Below are 20,002 nucleotides of genomic sequence, written 5' to 3'. Positions count from 1 at the left end.
TCACGGGCCCAGCCGCTCCGCGGCACGTGGGATCCCCCCGGACCAGGGCATGAACCCGCATCCCCCGCATCAGCAGGCAGACTCTCAACCACTACGCCACCAGGGAAGCCCAGCTAATACCTTTCTTAGCACAAAGTGTCATACATAGTTCTACACAACGATGCCAGTTTCACTTTTTCATTTTTCCTCGAGTCAAATAATATAAAGGAGTAATTAAGTACACAGGATCATTTTTGGGATTATATACCTAAAGTTGTCTTGAACACGTGAATTTTTCTATTTTTATTGTTATTTTAATTGTTAAGCTCTATTTTTCCACTTATAATGGTGCACTTTGGGGCTTTGCCAGGTCCTATTCCATAATTCCCAGTGCCTAGCACGGAACCTGGCAAGTAGAGAACATTCAAGTAAATGCTTTCCCCACAGTGGTTCTCTTCCAAACTGTAAATTCACCCTGCCTGAACCTAGACAAAGGGACAGGGGAGCTGCTATCCATGCTTTTGGTTTTTAGACCACGTGGTGATATTTATAAAGTGATTTTGCAAAAATATACCTTTCGCTATGGTAGTCAGTTTTCAGGTCTTACCTGGTGAAGTATTCCCATACTTTTGAGCCCACATGCTGGTTGATCCTGGCATGCAGGAAGAAGACAAACAGCTGTTCTTGTTTCAGGAGGGAAATGGTGCTAATTGAAATGTCCTGTTCTCATGTTCCTTGGAGTCTAGGAATAACAGTTTCCACTCAGAGTCATAACACTGCCCAAGAGCTTATTTTGACACTATCTATCTAGTGGGGTCACAGCCATCTGTATATAAAAGATTAAAATCCTTGGCTTTTCTTCGACTACCAAGTACGGAACATAAACTGCATTATAAGTCCCATCATTGCTGTTTCTAGACTCTCACATCTGCCTACTTCTTTCCATCTCTGCTGCCACAACTAATTCAAGATGCCATCCTCCCTCACCTAGATCGCTGTGATTCAAAGACGTCAAGGACTTTGAGAACTCGTAGTTCTGATGTCTATGATCTGGGGTCTATGTCAGGGGTAGACCCCAGATCTGGGGTCTATGTCTGGGGTCTATGATCTTTTATCAGAATTTGAAAGTCAGAATTTAGCTGACATTTATTTTCACCATTCCTATTATCATTGCTTTCTTTTGTACTTGTCCACAAAGGGTCAGGAAGGACACTGATAACTATGTTTTTTTTTTTTTCTTTTTAACAACAGCTTCAAAGACTTCTAGGTGAGGTTTGAAGTCAGTTCTGCCTTAGTATTTTATTAGAAGCAGAAAACTAGTCATGTTGGTGATATTTTGTATCTATAATTGTTTCTCTGACCTCTCTGCAACTAAATCTAAACAGCATCCTTTTCCCACTTCTTGAGATTCTTCTCATCCTTCATAGGCACAAATCACTGACTCTGCAATGTTTCTGGGTTCTCCAATTAGAAATCATCGTTCTTTCCCCAGTGTTCTTCAAGTACCTGTTTACATCTCTACTCTAGGGCATTGTGCAGTCCCTCTCATTTGATAGTTAATGTTCCTATGTCTCCTGTCTCATTAGAAGGGACCTATTAGGTGTGAATATTTTTCTCTAGTGCACAGCAGAACACATTATGCAGAGTGGGTCCTCCGCAGTTGTTAAATTGGATGGAACCATGGCACCACTGCTAAAGCTGAGGGGTAGCAGGAAGGGATCAGGTACTGAGTAACCTGTGGTCCTGTCCCTGCAGTGCCAGAACCTGGGGAAGCTGACTACTGTTCAGATTGGTCACGATAACTCAGGACTGTTAGCCAAATGGCTAGTGGATTGTGTCATGGTCAGAAACGAAATCACAGGACATACATACAGGTAAGTAAATGTCCTTGGGAGCTCAGACTTCTTTTAAGACTCTTTAGACAAGAAAAGGTTTGAGAATTATTTTCATTCCAAAGCTTTCCCGCTGCCTTCTGAATTTTAGTTTAGTTTTTTGGGTTGTTTTGTTTATGTCATAACAAAATTGTGTTATTTTGTTCCAAATACAAAATTGTCCCCAAAATACTTTTAAGAAACTGATTGTGTTTGCTGCTAATGCTTAGTCCACAAATGTTGAAAATGATTGGTGGAAGTCTGATTAAAAAAAAAAGGAAACAAAAAAGAAGCTTAAAATAATGTCAGTAAGAGGAAAGGGTCTTTCAGATGCTCCTGGGCAAAGCCAGCACTCTTCTTTGAGAACATTCTCCTCTTTTCTCCCGTAACTTAACTCCCACATTAGCATCTAGTTTGAAGATATTGTTGTTGAAACTAACCCCAGAATTTTAATACAGACGAGGTATGAGAAAATATTAAAGAATTATTTTAACTTGATGATAACGATTTATTCTCTTTATATAAGAGAGAATATCTTTAGTTTTCAGAGACTCATACTAAAGTGCTTGGGAGTAAAATGTCCTGTTGTTTGTAATTTACTTTAAAATACTTTTAACAAAAAATAAAAATGAAGCATATGGCAAAATGTTATGTTTAAGTCATGAGAATAAGGGTGTCTCTTATCTTTTCTACTTTTTTATGTGTTTGAAATTTTTCATAATGAAAAAAGCAACCCACAGGCACTAAAATGATGGGCTTCACCCATGGTGCCATTTAAAAATTCTAATTAAAGCTAGTAAGATATTGGTGATTCTGAAGTTTGTTTCTGTCCTACCAGGTTCCCATGCGGGCGGTGGCTGGGGAAAGGCATTGATGATGGAAGCCTGGAGAGAATTCTCATTGGAGAATTGATGACATCAGCAGCAGATGAGGATCTAGTGAAGCAGTGTCGGACTCCACCCCAGCAGAAATCACCCACCATGGCCAGGAGACTAAGCATCACTTCACTGACAGGAAAAACTACCAGTAAATAGTTTTTTTATTTTCCAGTGTGTCATGTTGCAGGCATCATGTAGCCATTTCATAGAAAACTGTTGTATTAATGAATTACGGTAAGGAGATTGAAAAGAAAAAAGCTGAGGAAAATTAATTTGAGAGAAAGACTTTAAGAGTGGGGAGAGAGGGCTTCCCTGGTGGCGCAGTGGTTAAGAATCCACCTGCTAATGCAGGGGACACGGGTTTGAGCCCTGGCTAGGGAAGATCCCACATGCCGTGGAGCAACTAAGACCATGCGCCACAGCTACCTAGCCTACACTCTAGAGCCTGCAAGCCACAACTACTGAGCCCGCGTGCCACAACTACTGAAGCCCATGCACCACAACTACTGAAGCCCGTGCTCTGCAACAAGAGAAGCCACCACAATGAGAAGCCTGCGCACTGCAACGAAGAGTAGCCCCCACTCACCACAAGTAGAGAAAGCCCACGCGCAGCAACAAAGACCCAACGAGGCCAATAAAATAAAATAAATTAATTAAAAAAAAAAAAAGAATGGGGAGACAAAAAAGGAGGAAAAATAAAGCAGGACATTAACAAATAATTAAAAGCCCCTGAAGAATTTAGATGCTAAAATCCAACAAAAACTGCCTGCTTCTGTTTTAATTAAGCTTTGGAAGTATGAATAAATAATATCTTGCCTGAAACTTAAAGGAGGAATAAGGACAGTTACATGTTACAGTACTCCCACATCTAGTTATCCAGAGCCCCTTTTTCTAAGAGGAATTCTAAAAATTCCTCTCCCTACCCCACCCCCAACTTCCTGTAGAAGTGATAAAACAAAATACTATAAAAAAATGAATTCTGTGGATAGGATACTATGTTCATATGCCATTTTGAATAGTACAATAAACTTCTAATTTATACTAATGTGGTCTTTAATAGGCTGAATAATGTCTCCCAGGGGTATCCGATTTTAATCCCTGGGATCTGTAAATGTTACTTTATTTAGAAAAAGGGTCTTGGCAAATATAATTAAGTTAAGGAACTTGAGATGGGGAGATTATCCTGGATTACCCAGGTAGGCCCTAAATGCAATCACATGTATTCTTATAAGAGGGAGGCAAAAGGAAATTAGACACACACAGAGGAGAAGACAATAGAAAGATGGAGGCAGAAATAGAAGTGATGTGGCCACAAGCCAAGGAATGCCAGAGCCACCAGAGCTTGAAGAGGCAAGGAGCAGCTTCTTCCACTGAGCCTCCAGAGGAAGTGCAGCCCTGTCCACACCTTGACTTCTGCCTGGTGATACTGATTTCTGACTTCTGCCTTTGGAATTGTGAGAGAATAAATTTCTGCTTTTTTACGTTACCAAATTTGTGGTAACCTAATACCAGAACCACAGAAAACTAATAAAGAGGCAGTATGATTTAGTGAAAAAATCACAGAAGTTTATCAGTGAAGTGGTTTTATTTCAGTTTATAGACAGTAACCATGAGTAGAATAAGAGGTACCTAAGAGGTCCTTAGTTAACTAACAAAGCAGCTTCCTTAGCTATTATTATTCCATATCCGTTTCTTAGTACATAGTAATATATTAGCTATTAGAATGATACAGTCTAAAATGTAAAATTATTCTTTCTCAAATGATGCCCTGTATTCATAATTCTTCTCTGCCTTCAGAAGTAAACTTAACACACACACACACAGACACACACTAGAATAGCTAAAATAAGGGTAGAGAACAGTGGAATACTTATATATTGCCAGTGGGAATGCAAAAGGAAAAACCATTTGGCAATTTCTTTTAAAGATATACACATACTAACCATACACTTGACCCAGCAGTCCCACTCTAGATATATACCCAAAAGAAATGAATACATATATCTACACCAAGACTTGTACTCAAATGCTGCTAGCAGCTTTATTCATAATAGCCAAAATGGAAACAACCCCAGTGTCCACCAGCTGGTGAGTGGAGAAGCAGATAGTGGTAGATCTAGTCAATGGGATACTATTCAGCAATACTGTGGATATATCTAGCATCACAGATGAATCAAAACTATTATGCCAGGTGAGAGAAACCAGACACAAAGGACCAGACACTATATGATTCCATTTGTATTAAATTCTGGAAAAGCCAATATAATAACGATGAAAAGCAGATCAGCAGTTGACAGGGGTTATGAACTGGGGAAGGGGATTGACTGAAAAGGGGAACGGGGGAACTTTTGGGGTTGATGGAAATTTTCTATATTATGTTTGTGGTGATGGTTATATGTCTATACATCTGTCAAAACTCATCAAATTACACACTTAAAATTGGTGAATTTATTGTATGTAATACCTCAGCTATGCTGATTTAAAATCAAAAAGTGGATTTCAGTTCAGTCCTTCCAAATTATTACAACTTGTGAATCAGTCCAATTTTATGGGGTATTAATGTTTTGAGAGGCCCCGCTTCCAGTCATATTTTCTTTCTCAGTAAGCAGAAAATTTTAAATAATGTGAAACTCAGAGATGGGTACCGTGGTGTTTTTTTCACAGTGTGTGCAAGGTGATATTTAGAGAACTAAACATTTTAAATTGGTTTCAAAGTAATGCTGATCAGCACAGGGTTCATTCGAAATGAATAAAAGCTTTCAACATAGATCTTCATGTTTAAAAGAGAAAGGTACACGTAAAAAGATTACTAGGAGCTGGAGATGACACAGTATCAGTCCTTCAATTATAAGAGGTTTCCATTTTAACAATTTTTTTGCATTGGTATAGAGAAAACTTACTTGAGTCTTACCTGGAAAATGTCTTATGCAAGAAATCCTCCAGCAGTATGAATTTAAAGAGTCTTAAATTCTAGACTGTATAGCATGTCATTTATAGTGTGATATGTGAGTTTGATTTAAGAGTTAATCACTACAAGAAAAGACCAATTATTTAATTTTTCTCTTGTTACTTAGTTCTATCCATGGATGAAACCTGTTTACCACCTTTTTTTCTTTTCCGTCTTTTTCTCTTTTTTTTTTTTTTTTTTTAATCGTTCTTGGGGTTTGGGAGGCAAAGGTGCTTTAGATTCCATTCAAGAAACCCACCAAGCTCTCCCTCAGGAAGGGGGCCTAGGTAAGCAAGTACTGGCTGAGAGAATGAAGCAGTGCCCAGATGGACTAAGTGGCCAGAAGGAAACAGTTCTGGGCTTTGAGGCAGGGTGTCCCCATGTACCTGGCATCTTTAAACATATACCCTTTACTTTTAAGACAACAGCAAAGCACACGATCCAAATTAGACATTCAGAGCTCCAGAAGCCTTAGTCTGTGCCTGCTAAGGACTCGGAGGTAGGTGGGATAAGGGGTACCTGAGGAATGATGCTGTGGGTCTTTCCCACCTCTCTCCTTAGATCTGAGGACTAGTAGCACTTTGTGACAGGCACCATGCCGGATGATTTACACATAATATCTCATTCACTTTTCCCTGTGACCCAAGAGGTGTGTGTTTTCCCTGTTATAGATTGAAGAAACTCAAACTCAGAGGAAGTTAGATAATTTGACCAAGGTTATGGATTGCAAGTGGTAAGGCTGGGATTTGAATCTTGGGAGTCTCTTGGTTTCTACTCCATTGTGCCAATATGCCTCTCCCTTGGCCAAACTGGCCAAGGCAAGTTTCACGGAACCCTGACAAGCCAGCCTGCTCTGGTGAAGTGTTTCCACCACAGGCAGGCACAGTTGATGTCCTGTAGTACTTTGGTTTATTTCCCTTGCATGAGAATTCAGCCATTATTGATTATTTTTTAGAACCCAATGCTGGACAGATCCAAGAAGGAATTGGAGAAGCTGTGAACAATATTGTGAAACATTTTCACAAACCTGAAAAAGAGGTATGATGGGCTATAAAACTTAATATGGTAGGATTTTAAAGCTGCTTTATACATGATACATAAGGCAATAAAATGTGCTTTAATTTTCATTTGTAAGCTTTCTAATAGCCGCAAAAAATGCTTCATTGCTACTCTCAGCACTTGTTCCTCTAGTATTTTTCTTAAACATCGAGCAAGAGCTTATTCTCCGGCACTGTGTGTTGCGCTCCACAGAGAGGAAGCCTCACTGTGTTGCTGTGTGGAGAGAGTGGCTTAGTTGCAGCACTTGAGCAAGTTTTCCACCATGGCTTCAAATCTGCTCGCATCTTTCACAAGAACGTCTTCATCTGGGACTTCATAGGTAAGTTAAAGCTGGTGTGTGTTGTTATAAGGTCATCAAAATGTTTCTTAGAAAACTCAAACTCAGGAATTGGAGTGAATAAGAGTTAGTGATAAGGGTGTATGTTTTTAAAAGTAAATATCAAATAAGCAGTATCTGTGCTTTTCATTCAGTCAACAAATATATATAAATGTCCACAATATTCTAAGCAGTATTCTAGATGCTCAAGATATACATAAAGATAAAAGTAAACAAAACACAGAAATTCCTATGGTTGACAACTTTATAATCTGGTAGGGGCAAACAATACACAAAAACATAACAGATATGCAATTCATCTGATATATTGGAAGGTCATCATTGATCCAGAAAAAAATAGAGCAAGGTGAAAGGAAATGGAGTGGGGGCACTCTTTTAATTGGGGTCCTTATAGACTTCGTTGACAAGGTAACGTTAAGCAAAGACTTCAAGGAAGTGAGCCTTGGGAAAGAGGGCACTGGAGGCTGAAAGAAGCGCCCCGGCAGAGCAGGGTGGGGCTGTGCTTGGCCTTGCATGGAGCAGCAGGGATGTTGGTGGGACCGGAGCGGAGTGAGGGAGAGGGGCTGGGATTGGGAGGACAGGGTGTTTACTGCCAGAGCCGGTTGTGGAGGGCCTTCTAGGCCTCTGGAAGCACATTGTTCTTTGTACTGAATGGTATGGGAAGTCCTTGGAAGGCCTGGAGCTAAGGAGTGACATCATATAATCTATGTTTTAAAAGGATCACTCTAGTTCCGTGCTGTCCAGTATGGTAACCAGTAGTCACGTGTGGCTATTTAAATTGGCTTAATTTAAATTAAGTTTAAAATTCACTCCCTCAGTCACACCAGCCCTACTAGTGGCTGTAGAATTGGACCTTGCAGATGTAGAATATTTTCATCATCATGGAAAGTTCTACTGGCATGTACTGCTCTAGCTCGCTAAACTTTGTATTCTTTATTTTGCTATGCAGGTTCTTCTACAATTCCCAGTTTCTTTAACAGGGAGATTAATCATTTCATGTTTATAAATAAGGCCTGGATGAAGTAGTTGATTTTATCCAATAACTTTTAGACAAAGAAAGGAAAGTTGACAGAGCTAGGCCCCCTAGAGTGGGTTGTTTTTTTTTTCTTTTGGAATGCATAGACTCTTACTGCTCCTGCTTCTGATATGTATATACATAACTCTTCCTCAGATTTTTTTAAAAAATAAATTTATTTATTTTTGGCTGTGTTGGGTCTTTGTTGCTGCGCACAGGCTTTCTCTAGTTGTGGCGCACGGGGGCTACTCTTCATTGCGGTTCGCGGGCTTCTCATTGCCGTGGCTTCTCTTTGTTGCGGAGCACGGGCTCTAGGCACACGGGCTTCAGTAGTTGTGGCTCACGGGCTCTAGAGCGCATGCCCAGTAGTTGTGGTGCACGGGCTTAGTTGCTCCATGGCATGTGGGATCTTCCCGGACCAGGGCTTGAACCCGTGTCCCCTGCATTGGCAGGCAGATTCTTAACCACTGCACCACCAGGGAAGTCCCTCTTCCTCAGATTTACCGAAGCAGTTCCATTTCAAGGATTTTGTTGCGCAGTGTTAGCCAGCCATTCTATAACTAGAGCAAAGGGCGCCACCTCAATGGCTACCATGTCTTTGCTACTTACTCTTAGAAGGCTCCAGTCTTAACAGACAAGTTCATGGGGTTTTTTTTCTTTGCTGTCAACTGCCATTTCTTGAAGGTATTCTAAAGAGAGTAAACTTTCCAACCGTCTGGAATGCAGTCTAGATTAGAAAATGAACTCCTGGGAGCATATTGTTCTACCGTGAAACATGGGCCTCTAGAATTTATTGTGAAACCAGGATAAAGTAATGGTTTTGGTTTTAGGACTGGCTATAATGCAAAGTGTCGTTAGTATTTCCAGAATAAACCAAGTGATTCATCTTTTTTTATTTGAAGTATTATGTGTATTGTGATATGACTCTACCTTCCTTCTCCAGAGAGAGCAGTTGCTTATTTTGAAACAACTGACCAGATTCTAGACAATGAAGATGATGTCCTCATTCAGAAATCATCCTGCAAAACCTTCTGCCACTATGTAAATGCTATTAATACTGCACCCAGGAACATTGGGAAGGATGGCAAATTCCAGATTTTAGTTTGCCTTGGAACACGGTATTAAGCCAGTTCTTGACTTTCCCTGTCTTTGTCACATGTTGAGCAAGAATTTAGAAAAGATTATACCAGATCTCGCCCCTTCCAAAGCTCTCCCGTGGGTTTCTTTCGTACCAAATTTTATGAGACTCCTGTTTATTGGGTGCTTGCTATGTGTTGGGCAGTATGTTCAGTACTTCACGTACATTATCTTATTTAACCCTCCTGTTACTTCACCACCACCACTGCATGAAGTAGCAAGCGATATCCCCACTGTATAGATGAGAAAATAGAAAGTAGAAGAGGCACGGGTAAGTTAACAAACTTTCCCAAGGTCACACAGCTAGAAAGAGGCAGAGCCAAGATTTACACCTAGTCGCACTCCAGAGCCCAAAGCTCTGAACCATTACATAGTACTGCACCAGAGGTGGGTGGGTAAGTAATAGGTAGATTGGTAGACAATTAGACACGCCAGCACATTCACACATATATATTTCCTGTATAGAGCTTGTATAGTGTGTGTATGCTACCATGTTGCTTTAATTTTAATACATTGTGGAATTCTTACTATCTAAGTAATTCTTACTATGGAAAGTCTTCTCCTTAAGACAATTTCCTACCCCTTTCTTTTTTTTAAATGACGCATAGGAGCTGTACACTCCATTAATTTTAAAACGGCTCTCAGAATTGTAAGAAATGAACCACATAGATCTTTAGAAGATGTTTTATCTGTGCAATGTTTGTTTTCTTCTAAACCCCTAGAAGCCCCAGCAAGAGGTGCAGGATGGCCTAGCTGCCTTGTCATGAAAGCTTAGCGAGAGGTGCTCAGTGAGGATGTCTTAGCTACTTAGTGACAGATAGCTCATGTCAGTTTAATCAGGAAACACTGAAGATTGAGATCCTGTCCTCCTGAAGCAACTGGTTTACTGAGCTAAGTTCTGTATTTCTTCTTAATCAAAGCTGCCCAATTTCAGCTGTGTTTTTTAAAGTTCCTTTTGAGTATGATCCTTATCTCCTTTTATCTCTTTACTGTTCTGATTTATTAGACCAGCGCAACCCCTCTTTTGGTTTATAAAATCTACTTCATGTTTTTCTGCTTTGATTTTGTTCCTTACCTTGTAATGTTGTGTAACTTAAAAAAAAAAAAGCACTAGTCCCTACAATTAAATGGAAACTTTCTTCACAAAAGGTCAATATACTTTGGCATGCCTTGCCACAGATGTCTGATTAACATCCCTGTAAAAAAAGAATACAGAATGGCATTCTGCCTTTTTTAAAAGTGGTAGAATCAGAATAGAGAATTTCTTTAATACATCTAAGTCCTTATGGCCAACTTGCGCAGACCCACTTTTAGAACCTGATGGGTTTCCTCGTTAGCTTACACTGTCTCGTTACCTTATCTTTTTAACCAGTCATTATCCAGCTAGTTGACTTTGGTTTTGTCTTTGGTGACCTCAGAGCTTGGCTAGATTTTTCCCCATCCAGTCCCACACCCACACCTTCCCCGTCGTCAAAAGCTCCAGTGTGTGCCTTGTTCTCCAGCGAGGGCAGCAGTGCTCAGGACTTGTTTCTGTTTGGGTCTGTAGGGATCGCCTGCTCCCACAGTGGATTCCGCTGTTAGCTGAGTGTCCTGCCATCACCCGAATGTATGAGGAGAGTGCCCTCCTGCGAGATCGCATGACCGTCAACTCCCTCATCCGCATTCTGCAGACCATCCAGGACTTCACTATAGTCTTAGAAGGCTCACTCATCAAAGGAGTGGATGTGTAACCCAATTAGCTAGAAACTCGCAGCCCAGACCCCTTGTTCCTGAGCCTTCCCCAACGACGGGGACCGATTTGGACTTGTCTGATGAGGTAGTGAGTCACTGCAGGGGGCAACACACCGTATCCCCCAATTTGAACAATGCTGACACTACAGACAAGGTAAAGTGCTGTATTGTAGTTCATTTGAACCTGGAATTTAGTATAAAATAGAGTATTTTCATGTGTTAGATGTGTGTAAATATGCTCTCTTCTTTGAGAAATTATATTACTCTAATAAGATAACTTTTCTTAGATTGAATATTCCTGTGACTTAAAATAAGTAGCTTAAAAGTATTGGGAGGTGGGGGGTGGGGGGAGGAGAAAGAGTGGTGCTAGTCAGGAAGAAGCCAGTAAACATGTAAATACAGTGCAACCCAGTGGGGCTTTTTTTTCCCTCCCCGTATCACAAAGGAACTCAGAATGCATTGTTATGTCGTAACCAGCCATCCTGGTGTCTGATCCTTTGTATTGTGAATGTAAACAGCTTTACCTACTGTAGGGGATAGTAGCCCTCACTTACAGCTTTTAAGTTTCACATGGTTTCATACATTTGAATTGAGCCACTTTTCCAGTCTTTTGGAAAAATTTTTTCCGTCAGCACAAGATATGATTCAAATATTTTAAATACTGTACCCCAGGAGCTTGGCTAAACTGGAAAGAGAACACACAAAGCCCTGAGAAGTGTGTTAACTTGTGGGATTATAACTTCTTTACACTTTGGAAAGATTAGCCTAGACTAACTTCATTCTTGGCATTTTTATTCTTGTTATTTGAGGTACTTTGGGGAGATGTGAATTTCAGAGTGTTGGCCTCATGGTCTTAAGAACTGCAAACAGCAATTTGATTCTGTACTTTTAATTTGGCCATCTCAACCCTGCAGTGGTCCCTTACCTCTTAAAGATAACACAAACACGGTCTTTGTTTGGTTCCAATCACCCGCCTCCCCTCTCCCGGTGCACATCCCCCCTCAGGAAATGGAAAGAATGTTTAAGAAGGAGGAGGGCCCTGTGTGGCTTGGAATGTTTTTGTGAAAGTATTTGTTGACCATGATAATGCAAATAACAGAAGAAGAGAGAAAGAATGAACCCTTTCTGGGTGTTTCAGGGCAAGCTTTATGTTCTTTTGTAAGCAGGGGTGAAAATGTAAAAACAACTGGCCCAGAGAAGGTACAGGCCAGTACTGACAAAATGGAAGCGAAACAAGAGGCAACAATTTTAGGAGACCAAACATCGTAACTTTCCGGTTTGGTATTTTTTAAGGAAGTTAAATAAATTTGGTATTAGCTCGTTACCTTAAGTCTTCATCTTACGGTCAGTCCTTTAAGTCTAATTAGGCATTTGCATGTTGTTAGCAGGGAAATTGCCTCAGCAGAGCTCCAGATTTTGTTCCCAGTTGTGGCTGAGAAGCAAAGCCATGGCCTCTAAGGACCCTTGTGAGATCTGAGGGTCCAGGCTTTAGCCAATAGCGTTGTTTACCTTTTTTCCTGGAAGAAGAAACTAATGATACAAGTGCCTCACTCCCTTTATCAAACACTGTATTCAAGCAAGGCACACGCCCTTTTAATACGTGACTAAGTACTTGAGGAGGGTAGGGAGAGTTGAAGGCAGCATTTAGAAACCCATGGAAAGGGTTTAAGAAGATGGTTCTGGGTGACCTGGGTAGACCAGAAATTTGTTTGCCTACAGCTGAAGTTTGTCCACAGTGGTGTGGCTGTTCCAGGGACATGGAAAGTCTGTTATGGGAGACATCCAGAACCTGTTGCACACTAGGCACTTACTGTTTCAGTGATGAGAAACCACAGCGTGATCCAATCCCGGATTTTGTCATTGTTACCTTTTCCAAAGGCCATGCTTCTGACACATTCTGGGCAAACAGAGAGATGGCTTAGGTTAGCAGGCTAGAATTGAGTCATCTAGTCTAGCCTTCTCATTTTACAGATGGGAACACTTAAGGGTCAGAGAGATTAAATACTTACCCGCACACCTGTGACAACACAGAGTCTAGAATTCATGTTTTTTATTACACCAGGCTGCATGAGACTGGCCTCCAAGGCATTCATATTAATAGTCTTTCTACCCTTGGTTTATTCATCCACCTATACAGGTAGCACAGGGATTAATACTCATTTTAACAAATTGTCCTTAAGTTATAGAGAATTACACCTATTTTAAAAAGTAGGAGCAGGGGCTTCCCCGGTGGCGCAGCGGTTGAGAGTCCGCCTGCCGATGCAGGGGACACGGGTTCGTGCCCCGGTCCGGGAGGATCCCACATGCCGCGGAGCGGCTGGGCCTGTGAGCCATGGCCGCTGAGCCTGTGCGTCCGGAGCCTGTGCTCCGCAACGGGAGAGGCCGCGGCAGTGAGAGGCCCGCGTACCGCAAAGAACAAAAAAACAAAACAAACAAACAAACAAACAAACAAAAAGTAGGAGCAGGAATTCTCTGGCGGGCCAGTGGTTAGGACTCTCACTGCCAAGGGCCCGGGTTTGATCCCTGGTCAGGGAACTAAGATCTCACAAGCCTCACAGCGCAGCCAAAAAAAAAAAAAAAACTAGGAGCAAAATTGGATTTTGGACCTGTGAATAATACCAATACTTTAAAAATTAATACCTCCCAAAAGAGTTATACCTAAAGTTTCATCCCACTTTCTATTGTCTGACTATAGTAGTGAGATGACCAATTTCAAAAGAAGGAATCACACCAGAACTGACACATCCTCTAGAATGCTAGGCCCTTCAGAGTGGTCACCTTGGGAGTCCATATATGTATGCCAGTGATAAAGCCAGTGCTCCCGACACCTGGGGGACCTCCTTATGAGCTGCCTGAATGACCTACAGCCCATTCTTTTGAATACTGCCAGTGATGGGAAATGGTGGCCTTTCAAAAGAAATTTAAAATTTGAAACAACAAAAAGTCCTTAGGTTACAAGTTGATGAATGAAAAGCAAAGTTTGGGGTCACATAAGAAACACAATTCTAAAGAAATAAGACTTAGTTCTTACATGGCTTATAACTGTCTTTGAGCCAATATCAAAATATTTTGAGCGGGACAGTAGCAGAATCCTTAGAATAAATGTACATAGCCTTCTAAGCTAACTTCTGAAGGTCATTCAGAGGTATACTTTCTGCTCTGTTAACACTTTATTTTTTTTTCCTGTTAATACTTTAAACTAGTATATTGCTTTGTCATCACACTTCAAAGTTAAAGTACATAAAAATCAATTTTGTGATTGACCTTTTTTTTCTCAAAATAAATTAAAAGTAATGCCTGGAATCATAATTAATATTTTCACATAATAATAGGTTAAGTAGAAACTGTTTTAAAATTAACTTGCCAAAAATATTATCTCTTGAAACATTTATCTTCCAAGTGTTTTTCAAATGTCCTGAAACTCCTAATATCAACCTTGGTGACATAGTAGCATTACACCGACATTGGTATTATGTGTGAGACCCTGAAGCTGTGCCCTGTCTGGGGGCTTACCAGCGCCTTAAAAATGACTGAGGCTCAGTGTGGAGTAGTATAAAGTAGGGTTCTCAGTGGAGAAAAATGGGCTGCTGAGAACAAGAGGAAGGCCTCCCAACCTTATCCATCCTCTTTCCCACTGGGGGCAAGAATTTGATAGAAGAACCTAAAGCTTGCAAAAGTTTATGATTTCCCTCTAAAATTTATTTTAAATATTTCTCACATTTTGTACCTTTTGTAACACTATGGTATTTACTTTAACATGGTTTTTTAAGAAATCATTTTAATGAACTTCTGTCACACTATATGAATGATACAGGGGAAATACTGAATTGCTCGTATTTCCTTTTTTTGGCAATAAAGCACTGTAGTATGTAAATGTAAGTAAAAGAGGGATAGAGGCTATACATAACAGTTCATGTGTAGTAAATGTTGACACCTCTGAGATATTTTGAAACATGAGGCAACAGACAAGGACCTCAGATTCCCCAGGGAAATATTTATTTGACAGCATTGGAAGTGTAACTCTTAATGATGAAATAGCTTCTTTCTGCTAAGAATTATGATTTTTTCAGTAGATTTTCATTTTGAGAACTGTGAGTATTTTCTCTGTGAGGTTTACAGAAACTAGTCTATCTTTTTCACCATTCAAAAGGACAGTCTGAACCGTAGCTATTTACATTTCAGTATTAACACACCTTCACTGATTGAGAATGGAGTCTTGAGATCATCTCTACTTTTGTAAAGTGAATCAATCCTATTTCCAAGTCATCCGTGTCATTTGAAGTCCATGTTTCTTATATAAGTATTTGTTACATTACCTTTTAGTGTAAAAGGAGGCAGAAACAAATAATAAGCTACTAGGTCTCTTATTCCTGTTAAAATACATTTATAAATCTCTTGAATCAAACTGATTTCCAAGCTTTTTGAAGAGGGTACCGATGGAGTGAGATCAGAGTAATCCAAGGAGAACCTCATCCTATCACATCTTACTAGACATGATTGTCCTCTCAAGAACAAAATAAAGATTGGCTCCAGAAAGTTATCACATTGAGCAGTTAATACCAGAGTGAAAAAAAATCGTCAAAAACAGTCTCCTCATTTGAAGGAATCCAGGGTATCCTTGGGTTATGTGGAGGGAATCACGCTTGACCCAATTACCTAAATGTATTTACATGTGGCCCAGCCTTTATTCCAAACACTAGACAGATCTTATTAAAAGTAGAGAGGTATGGTAAGAGTTCCTATTATCAATCAAATGAGGGTGTTAAACTTATAAAAAGAATTCTCTGTGTTACACTTGAACCATGTATAAATGTACCCTGTGTATCTTTTTTTTAAATGAGCATTTCTGCATTTAAATTATATTGTTTTCTTTGTATTGTTAACAAAATGCATCAGAACTGGATTTTTTTTCTCATCTGAGCATACTTAAAATTTAAAGAGTATTGTGATATCAAGCACTTTAACATATGTATCAGAGAAACTGATGTGGGTTTTTCAGGTTTTGGAGTACATTTAAATATGACTTTTCATGCTTCATTCTTTACAAATAAAACTGTGGGGTTGATACTTTGTTTTGCTTCATTTTTATAGAACCTTAATACTGAGCAGTTCACAGGGCAAGTGACTCCAGAAAGTAGAGGGATAAAACCATTATGAGAGAAAAAACTACATAAAACCATTATGTAGTAGAAATATAGCCTGCTGGGCAACTAACTGGTTATCTAAAAGGGGTTAAACAAAAAAGAACCCTACCTCACACCATACAGAAAGATCAGTTAATTCTTGGCTTAACAACCTAAATGTAAAAGGCAAAACAAAAATTTTTGAAGAAAATGTAGAATGTATTTATGAACTTGGGAAAGGGTAGTATTTAAACAAAACACTCAAAAATAACTAGATTTTTAGTCCGTAGCAAAACTGAAAGGCAGAGATTCATTGATTACCCACTATATGTTAAGCATTACTTTAGGTTAAGGACATAAAGCAGTTTAAACATACACATACATCAGATTCCTGCTATCATGGAATTTATATTCTAATGGAGGAGTTACACAATAAACATGACAAATAGGTAATACATATAGTAGTTAGATAATAACAACAAGCAAAGAAGAAGGATTGAAAGTATAGTTGGGACTGCTTAGAGATGGACTGCAATTGTAAATGGGTTAGCCAGGGAGAGCCTCACTGAAAATGGAGTTGTCTTTAGCAGAAATTGGAAAAAGCGTAAGAGAAACAAGTTTACAGGAGGAACATCAAGAGCTTACTTTTGGCAGTAAGTTTGGCATGCCTGATAGACATCCAAGTAAAGATGCTGATAGACAGTTGCACATATGGATTCGGAGTTCAGGGGAAAGTAATGGTGTGTTTGTCGGGGTCCAAATCAAGAAACAGAAATCACACAGCAATTTGAAGAGGGGTAGTTTAATGTATAGAACTATGTTAGAATTCTCCAGAGAAACAGAACCAACAGGATGTGTGTGTGTATGTATATGTATATGTATATGTATATATAGAGAGATTTATTTTAAGGAATTGGCTCACACAATTGTAGAGCCTTGGGTGAATCCAAAATCTGCAGGGTAGGCTGGTGGGCTGGAGACCCAGGGAAAGAGTTGTAGTTCAAGTTCAAAGAGGTTTGACTGGCAGAATGCCTTCTTGCTCTATTAAGGCCTTCAACTGATAGGATACATTATGGAGGGTAATCTGCTTTACTCAAAGTCCACCAGTGTAAATGTTAGTCTTATCCAAAAAACACCTTCACAGAAACATCCAGAATAATGTTTGATAAATATCTGGGCTCCATGGCCCAGCCAAGTTGACACATAAAATTAACCATCACAGACTACTGTAATAAGAAATTGGAATTATGAACTATTTGCTATTAAGCAATGAAAAGAACTCTAAAGAATACAAGAATAGCATATATAGGAAGCAGCCACCAACCGTAGGGCTGAGGCAAGGCAAACCTAAAAAAGCCCCCTCCCCCTTAGGCTGAGAGTCAGACTTTTAATATTAAGAGGGCACAGCCATGGCCCACTGGATGGTAAAGAAGTTTACTGAGATGCTGCACCAGTGCCACTTGTTTGGAATCTGCTGTCAGGCACCAGGGAAACATCCATGGAGAGGTGGCATAGCCCAGAACTTGCTGGGAAACCGCTGGAGAGGGTGCCAGGGAAGCCGTCCACTGGTGAATTCTATCAAAAATTTAAGGAAGAAATAATGAAAATTCTAATCAAAGTCTTCCAGAAAATGGATGAGGTATGTGTTAGTTTGCTAGAGCTGCTGTAACAGCAGCTGGCTAAAACCACAGAAAGCTATTTTCTCACTATTCTGAAGGCTAGAAGTCTGAGATGAAGGTGTCAGCTGGATTTGTTTCTTCTGAGGTCTTTCCGTTGGCTTATAGATGGTCGTCTTACCTCTGTCTTTATATGGTCTTCTCTCAGTGCATGTCTGGGTCCTAATTTCTTCTTCTTACAAGGACACCAGTCATATTGGATGAGGGCCAACCCTAATGACTTCTTTTTAACTTAGCTCTTTAAATACCCTACCTCCAAATACAGTCACATTCTGAGGTACTGGGGGTTAGGACTTCAACATATGAATTCTGAGAGGACACAATTCAGCCCACAACAAGGTAATACTTCCCAGCTCATCCCATGAGCCAGCATTACCCTGATACCTATATCAGACAAAGAAATTACAAGAAAAGAAAAATACAGACCAAGAACTCTCATGAATGTAGATGTAAAAATTCTTAACAAAGTGTTAGTAATTCAAATCCAGTGATAAAAATGATATGTCATGACTAATTGGGGTCTATCAAGGACAGCAAGGTTGGTTTAGCATTCAGTCAAGGAATATAATTCACCACAATTACAGATTAAAAAATAAAAATTTATATGCTCATCCCAATATACACAAAAAATTTTTGACAAATTCTAATGTTCATTCATGGTTTAGAAAAAAAACCCCAAAAACTCAGCGGACTTCCTCACCTCAGATATACTGTGTTCATGGATCAGAAAATACTGAAAGTCATCTGCAAAAAACCTACAGCTAACATCATCCTTTATGGGGAAATGCTGAGTGCTTCCCCCATAAGATCAAGAACAAGGCATGGATATCCACTCTTAATACTTCTGTTCAACATTGTACTATAGTTTCTAGTCAGTGCAATAAGACAAGAAAAAAAGGCGTAAAGTTTGAAAAGAAAGTAAAACTGTATTCACAGATGACATGATGGTCCATGTAGAAAATCCTATGGAATTTACTAAAAAGTTACTGATGCTAATAAGTGAGCTTATCAAGGTTGCAGGATATAGAGTCAATCTACAAAAATCAGGTGTATTTCTATATGCAATAGCATTGCAGTGCAAATCTGAAATACTTGGGGATAAGTTTGACAAAAAATGTGTAAGACTTGCTCACTGAAAACTACTGAGGGAAACTAAAGAAGTCCTAAATACATGGAGAAATATAGTGTGGTCCTAGGTCAGAAGATTCAATATTATTAAGATGTCAGTTCTCCCCAAATTGATCTATAGAGTCAATGCAATCCCATTCAAACTCCCAGCAGTCTTTTTCGTAGAACTTAACAAATTTATCCTAAAATTAATGTAGAAATGCAAAAGCCCTAGAAGAGCCTAAATAACTTGATAAAAGATAAACAAACTTGGAGGACTTATATTACCTGATTTCAATACTTACATTAAAGCTACAGTGATTAATAAATACAGTGTGGGGAAATTGAGGTAAAGTCAGACAAATAGATCAATTGAACAGAACAAAGAGTATGGTAATAGACCCAAACATATATGGTCAATTGCTCAACAAAGTTCAAGGGTTATTAAGCGACAAAGAGGATAGTCTTTTCAGTGAATGGTCCTGGAACAATTGAATAGCTACATGTAAAAGAAATGAAGTTTGATCCACACCTCCCACCATATACAAAAATCAACTCAAAATGGATCATAGATATAAATGAAAATCCTAAAATTAAAAAACTTCGAAAGAAAACACATGGTAAATGACCTTGGGTTAGGCAAAGATTTCTTAGATATGAAAAAAGATACAGTCCTTAAAAAACATTGATCGAGACTTCCCTGGCGGTCCAGTGGTAAAGAATCTGCCTTTCAATGCAGGGGACGCCGGTTCAATCCCTGGTCGGGGAACTAAGATCCCACATGCTGCAGGGCAACTAAGCCCACCCGCCACAACTACTGAGCCCGTGTGCCTCAGCTAGAGAGCCCACGTGCCACAAACTACAGAGCCCACACGCTCTGGAGCCCGCGCATCACAACTAGAGAGAGAAAACCTATAGGTCACAACTAGAGAAAAGTCTGTGCACCACAAATACAGAGAAGCCCAAGCGCCACAAGGAAAGATCCAGCATGCCACAATGAAGATCCCGTGTGCTGCAAATAAGACCCAATGCAGCCAAAAATTTAAAAATAATAATAAATAAACATTTAAAAAATTGATAAATTAGACTTAACAAAAATTAAGGGGCTGCCAAAAAAAAAAAAAAATTAAGGGGCTTCCCTG

At 39.6% G+C, this 20,002-nt stretch overlaps 1 protein-coding gene across 8 annotated transcripts in view; it reads left to right on the top strand.

Annotated features, from left to right (window-relative positions):
• The window catches only part of DENND5B (DENN domain containing 5B), a 208,490-nt gene extending 195,323 nt beyond the window's left edge, over nucleotides 1–13,167 (top strand). For all 8 annotated transcript variants that reach the window (XM_082851063.1, XM_082851062.1, XM_082851066.1 and 5 more), the window contains 6 exons: nucleotides 1,735–1,853; nucleotides 2,689–2,876; nucleotides 6,631–6,713; nucleotides 6,927–7,053; nucleotides 9,030–9,204; nucleotides 10,770–13,167. In XM_082851063.1, coding sequence (XP_082707189.1) covers nucleotides 1,735–1,853; nucleotides 2,689–2,876; nucleotides 6,631–6,713; nucleotides 6,927–7,053; nucleotides 9,030–9,204; nucleotides 10,770–10,953 — 876 coding nt within the window. In that variant the 3' untranslated portion in view covers nucleotides 10,954–13,167. The remainder of the gene's footprint in view (nucleotides 1–1,734; nucleotides 1,854–2,688; nucleotides 2,877–6,630; nucleotides 6,714–6,926; nucleotides 7,054–9,029; nucleotides 9,205–10,769) is intronic.
• Nucleotides 13,168–20,002: the final 6,835 nt, after the last annotated feature.

This window comes from Leucopleurus acutus, assembly GCF_964270905.1.
Source record: "Leucopleurus acutus genome assembly, chromosome: 11".
Taxonomy (NCBI): domain Eukaryota; kingdom Metazoa; phylum Chordata; class Mammalia; order Artiodactyla; family Delphinidae; genus Leucopleurus; species Leucopleurus acutus.
This window is presented reverse-complemented; position numbering and strand designations above follow the sequence as displayed.